Consider the following 6393-nt stretch of genomic DNA (forward strand, 5'->3'; position numbering starts at 1 on the left):
AGCAACTCAGTCTCTATCATCTGTCCTTTTTGTCCTCAGATCACTGTATGTGCTGGACTTGAGACTTGCTTTTCGGGGATTCGCTGATTGACTAATGCTGCCTGAATGTTCCTGCTCTATCTCATCTCTCTTCTCAACTGTTCTTTCAGAAGAATGACAGCAGGCCTCCAGCAGTTTCCATACCACTGATAAATGAAATGAAGTTGGTGTTGAGAAATTATAGTGATCATTGAGCATGAATGAGTGTGTATGTGTTTCTGTTGAGAGGTGTGAGAGAGAGTCTTTCCAAAAAATGCCAAAGAAATGTGCAACACCTAGAGAGATATCAGAGCGAAACGCTAAGTGTGCATGTGGAAGCATTATAACATGCACGCACACACAAAGATTAACCTGTCTAAGCATGTCAAAAGTAATTTAGTACCAAAAGACTATCTATATTCATAGAAAAGTATAGTGAATGCAGTCTGACACATATGAAGCCTACTGCTCAGACTGTAGTTCAATAAGGTTTTCAGTAAGTTAATTCAAACAGATAATGTGCCCTTTCATATTTCTTTTTGCCATTTTTTTTTAAAGATAATGTTCACTCATCTTAATATTTATTACCATAAACCATTACATGCATTTTCAAAAATTACATATATTGAAATGGAGATGTATTCAATATACAATATATATTGAAATATAGGTTGTTCTTTTTTCTTTTTCTTTTTTTTTGCAGAGTATTGAGTCTTTTGTAGCATGCATTGGCCGAACTGTTGTAAATGGAGAGTAAAAGCACAGAAAACCCTTATTTTTTTTATTTTATTTTTTTACACACCAGAAGTCCTGTTATTGCTCTATGAATGAGTAAAGAAATGCTAAGTAGGAGAGATCAATACATGGATGAGGAAGGGAAGTAGAGAGGAGGTTTGGGGATGCTTGGCTTGTTTTAAGTTAAATCTAACCCCTCTGCAGTAAAACCAGGCAAGTTCTAAAGTTGAGAGATGGAAGATTTGACGTGGCAAAGGTTCGATGTTGAGAGATGTCATCAAGGTTAGCGGAAATATGCGTATATTACGTAGAAGTTTGAATGTAACTAATGCATACAGACCAGCTTGTAGGTACATCCACACTTCGGTGTCGTTATAACATATGAAGCATGCACAATATATAACATTCTCTGACCAGGGTGTTGCCAATAGTACTGTGATAATTCTACAGAGGACTGATGATAATCATCACACATTGCCAATTTTGTGAGCCTCTATGCAAATTCATGTGGTGTGGCTGTAACAGGCAGGCTTCAGTAATTTCGTTTATTTCAGTTTCATGTTCTTACACGTTGGATGCAATGAATATATAGTACTTTTTTTTCTGGAATAACTTTATTTCATTCTTAACTATATAAGCAGGACCAAAGAGTTGATTGCGGAAACAAAGTTTAGATATGAAAACATCTTCAGCTGTAAATTGGAATGATTTGCTGAGTTGAAAGGGGGATCTAATTTCTGCTGGATCAACCCACAAAATGGTGAAGTGGATGGATTGGCTTGTAAGTGTGATGGCTCAGATAGATGGAATTATAAGTCAGAACTGAATTGCTGTATCAATTATAGAGCAGTATCCTGGATTTCATTATCAGTCCATGTTTTTCAGCTTTAGGGACCAGCTTGTTCTCTCCTGCTCTCCTTATCTTACTAGGAAATCAGGCCACAGAGGATCAGGCACTTGCAGGGGCTTCAAAGTGTTATATCTCAGAGTTCGGAGACAGGGACACAAACAGTAGGTTTTCACACCAGTACTGGAATTATTTTTCCCCGGCCAACTGTCAAATTATTATTTTACCTTATTTGTTACATTGTGTGATTTACATTCACGTTTAAGTTGTAATTGTGTTGTTTATTTTGATAAATGGTAAGGCCTTGTTTCCTTTTCCCTCTTTTTCCTCAACTGTTTACCTTCATAACAGTCAAAAGACATACTGTAGGACTAACACAAAGTGGATTACCAGAAGTCTTGCTTACTGGCCAGCAGTGTTGTTTCTAGTACACATCAATCATAACTTTTTCTTTCTTTTTTTCCTTTTAGAAGTAGCAAATGATAATACTTAATACTTAAAGATTGGTAATGAAACTAGAGAGATTTGTTCTACCCACTTGACTTTCCTACAGTCCTTTTACACAATTTTTTTCATTCGCGATTGCTTGAATGAGCAGTTCATTCAGTCTCTTCGATTCTGTTGTTTTGATTTTCTTTGAAAACTATGTAATTACAGTACTATGCATTGCCTATTATAAATAAGGGACTGAGAGAGAGACATAAAGTACACCCTTGACCATACTAACTATAAAAGGCTTCACTGAAATTCACTTTTATGACAGGAGCCATACGTGGAATGTACCACAATTTAAACTCATTTAAACACAAGTCATTTTCAGACTGAAACTTTGATATCCCTATGAACTCTTTATAATGCGCAAGACCGTTTTGGGTGCGGTCATTTCTCTCTCATCCCTTAAACTTTTCATGTGTATCTGTTACATATACGTATACATAGTGATATATCTGTATGTTTACATCTATTTATAGGGTGCCTTGTGCAAATTGGGTCGGTTGACATGCAATCTCTTCATTTAGCGGTTTTTAGTTTTAAATGCAAACCCCTTGTTCTTTAAAATGGCTGAGTGCTCAGCACTGAGTGCTCTTTGTTAGGTCTTTTAAACCCTCTGAGTCTATGACTGTCTTTTATGTAATTGTGTACAGGAGTCCACTTGATACAGGCATTCCATTGCTGTCTGTCTATATAATTGATTATGCAAGGACTATTCTGTGTATTTGGGCTTTGATTTTATATGTAAGTTACTTAAGAACAATGTAGGTACGTTTTTTTTTAATTATAATTTTCTCTTTTTTTTTTTTAAATAAATGATCAAAAACTACAAGCTTTTATTGTCTTCAATTTCAGAAGCATTCGCTTGATATAAACAGATTACCCCATTATCCAAAAAAGAGAATTATATATATGCAAGTGTAATACATATTTGTGTGTGTCTGTGTGTGTGTGTGTGTGTGTATACCACAAACTGAAATAGAAGAATGGGTGGGTGTAGATGAAACAGGAAAAGCAGACAAACACTCAAACAGTGCATTTACTTGCGAGCAGCAGTAGGTTTTTTCAGTTTGTCTGGTTTATTGGAGAAAATGGAGTTCAGACTGGTCATTTTTTTGTGTTTCTGGGAAGGTGGGTGTTTAACATACATCTAATGTTTTTATGTACTGTTGATTTTAATGTGGAATGTTAATATTTGTTGAGCATTAAATTATAACTAACTGGTTTTAAAGTAATCCGAGCTCTATTTGAGCACAAAAAAATTAAAAAATTCAATCTAAATTTAGTTTTTAGAAAGCATACCTGTTCAAATTGATTATTAAACTTTTTATCTTTTACAAAAGAACAAAGTGCACCATTTCCATCTGCACGTCTGCGTTCTGCTTCAGTGAAGCTGATTTCCTCTCAGAGCAGCTGTTACAATTTGTATCTTAGTGCTAGCAGTGTGTAGTTTTTTTGTTTTTTTTGTTTTTAGTGTGACTTTCAATTTTAAAGGTCTAATTTAATTTTACACTGTAATGTGTAGCTTTTGACTGTATGAATTTAAGTCTTGTCTATAAAGCATTTTGTGGGTGAGAAGTGGACGGTTTAGTTAATAGATTTAAACATGCTGATATCATGTGGACTGAAGTGAATGCCCATTGGGGGAGTAAAGCTGTAGCCCATATTAAGCTGCTTTGATATAAGAGGTTTTTAATCACTTATGACCGTATCTTAAAGAAATCCCCACTGTGCAACAAGTCACTGACTGTTTTAAACACTGCTTTGTTCTGGTGTCTTCCATCCTTAATAAGGCCATATCATTTTTAACTACTGTTATGTGGCTTTTTGGTTTATTGTTGTCCTTTGCATAAGCTGTTGCCAAAGCTGAAGTAGAAGAAGAAGAAGAGCTGAAACTGGAGCCAGATCAGCCGTATCAGCGTGTGGCCGTCGACCATGAAGCTACAGTCCGCTGCTGCTACCGTTGGAAAAAGAACAACACCATCACCTGGATCTTGAATGATCCACCCATCAATGGCACCATAGTGCCCAGATTAGTAAATCTGTCTGAGAATGTGATAATGTCAATGAAGGAAACGGATGGAGTCAAATGCCATTTGCTGGTTTTCAAGAGCATCCAACTCAATTATACCGGGCTTTACCAGTGTAAATTGAATCATGGTTCACTTCACGCCTTTACCCATGGTACCTTCCTTCTAGTGTACAGTGAGTCAGATCATAGTTATATCTTTTATTTATTATTTTATTATATTTTATTTTTATTTCTTATTATTTCTTGTAATCATCACAGAAACCATTTCAGCTAATAACACTACTGTCGAAAAGTTTGGTATCTGTAAGATGTTTTTAATGTTTTTGAAAGAAGTCTCAGGCTTACCAAGATCCCATTATTATTAACTACAGTAAAAAAAAAATAAAAAAAAAAGTTAGATTGGGAAATATTATAATTTAAAATAGCTGTTTTCTAATTATATTATATTAATATATTATATTATAATTATTATTATATATACACAACTGTTCAAAAGTTTGGGTTCGGTAAGATTTTTAGTCTCTTATGCTCAGCCAGGCTGCATTTATTTGATCCAAAATACAGTAAAACAGTAATATTGTTATTAAAATAACTGTTTAGTAATATATTTTAAAATATAATTTATTCCAGTGATGAAAAGTTGAATTTTCAGCATCATTACTCGAGTCTTAAGTGTCACATGATCTTTCAGAAATCGATCTAATATGATGATCTGGTGCTCTTATTATTATCAATGTTGTGCTGCTTAATATTTTTGTGGAAACAGTGATACATTTTTTTCAGCATTCTTTTCAGGGAGGTTCAAAATAACAACTTTTATTTGACCTAGATTTGTTCTGTAACAGTGTAAAAGTCACTTTTGATTAATTTAATGCATCTTTGCTGAACAAAAGTACTAATATCTTAAAAAATTTACTGCTCTCAAATTTTGAACAATAGTGAATAATATATACTGTACTGTATATAATTTAAGATTATGCATATAATGTAATATTGCACATAATTTGTTGTAGGCCCACTATTTATTCTTCATTACATAAATATGATATGAAAGTCATAAACTTAACAATGCAAGCACTCAAGCTCTCTTAAGAGGCTGCATTGTGCAATAATCCCCACAAATCATTTAATTGGCTGAGTTAGGCAAATACAAATAGCCCATTCAAAGACATAAACCCAAATTCTACTCATTCATGCTAAGTTTATGTTACTTAACTCTCCTTACACAGGCAAGATTTATTGTTTATTTATTGAATTTTTCCCTGAAATCTTCTCAAGACAATAGTCCATGGTCAGGTTGATCTACTTGCAATGGAGTGCTCTTGTCAATCCTAAAAAAAAAAAATGTCATGGGTTAAGACAATGTTTTTTATTAGAACCTTTGCAGAAGACCTTGAACCTCAGTGAGAGTGTGAAGAACAGCATCATTACAGCAGAAGGGGTGTTGCTGCTGCTGTGTGTCTTGATCCCTGGCACTATGCTGCTCTGTAAGGTCAGATATGCAGATTTAATGTTGATTCAACATATTAAATGTGTTCCACCATATGAAAACACATCTGCACCACACACAACAGTAAACAAACAAATAAAGGTGTGTAACTTTTTTTCTCTAGTCAAAGACGTTGAATGAACTGAACAAGAAGAAAGGACGGGAGGAGGAGAATATCTATGAGGTATGTCCATTTCCATTTTCTTTTTCTTATTACTAACACGCTGCATATTTATGAAAGAGACCTTCACATATCCATCCATAGGGTCTAAACCTGGATGACTGCAATTCAGCTTACCATCAAATTCAGCGCTCCAATCAGCAAGGCCCTTATCAGGATGTGGCCAGCTGTGCAGAAGACATTCAGTTGGAGAAGCCGTAGCTGGATCTGAAGAAACAGGGAAAGAGACCATTTGAAAAATGATAGATGAAAGTGTGAACTCTGTGTATTATTTGTGATAAATTGCTTAATTGGTCATTTCAGCATTTCATGAGCCTGCTGTCACTGTGTCTTTGCATCATCTAATAGTTTGAAGATAAGCTTGCAGTGGTAAATCAAACATATGTGCTAATGATTTTAATAAATTGTATAAAACATTTGTGTTGCTTTGTGTGGATTTTGATGTATGTCTCATTTTAAGGGTGTCCTAATGAAGATTAATGTAATAATAATATAAAAGTAAATAATACATTATTATTATTATTAAAAAATAACGAATCCACTAGATACTCAAAGTGATAATTAAATAGTAATTCGTTAGACTAACTGGGAGAGAGAAA

The 6393-nt window shown here is 34.4% G+C and overlaps 2 protein-coding genes across 6 annotated transcripts in view; both read left to right on the forward strand.

The window, feature by feature from the left end:
* arhgef1 (Rho guanine nucleotide exchange factor (GEF) 1) overlaps window positions 1–2924 on the forward strand; it is a 49152-nt gene extending 46228 nt beyond the window's left edge. For all 5 annotated transcript variants that reach the window (XM_084089715.1, XM_084089716.1, XM_084089718.1 and 2 more), the window contains one exon: window positions 40–2924. The gene's annotated coding sequence lies outside the window, so the exon portion shown is untranslated. The remainder of the gene's footprint in view (window positions 1–39) is intronic.
* Window positions 2925–3079: 155 nt separating this feature from the next.
* cd79a (CD79a molecule, immunoglobulin-associated alpha) lies at window positions 3080–6210 on the forward strand. The gene is made up of 5 exons (XM_084089743.1): window positions 3080–3223; window positions 3947–4297; window positions 5501–5616; window positions 5738–5797; window positions 5879–6210. The coding sequence occupies exons 1-5, from the start codon at window positions 3184–3186 to the stop codon at window positions 5993–5995; spliced, it is 684 nt and encodes a 227-aa protein (XP_083945869.1). The 5' UTR covers window positions 3080–3183; the 3' UTR covers window positions 5996–6210.
* Window positions 6211–6393: the final 183 nt, after the last annotated feature.

Source organism: Abramis brama (assembly GCF_963993115.1).
Source record: "Abramis brama genome assembly, chromosome: 17".
Taxonomy (NCBI): Eukaryota; Metazoa; Chordata; class Actinopteri; order Cypriniformes; family Leuciscidae; genus Abramis; species Abramis brama.

Excerpts from the sequence above, each read along its gene's own strand:
- cd79a (XM_084089743.1), top strand. The coding sequence starts at position 3,184 with ATGGAGTTCAGACTGGTCATTTTTTTGTGTTTCTGGGAAG. Across the intron at positions 4,298-5,500 it reads TACCTTCCTTCTAGTGTACA|AACCTTTGCAGAAGACCTTG; the intron begins GTGAGTCAGATC and ends GTTTTTTATTAG. Across the intron at positions 5,617-5,737 it reads GCACTATGCTGCTCTGTAAG|TCAAAGACGTTGAATGAACT; the intron begins GTCAGATATGCA and ends TTTTTTCTCTAG.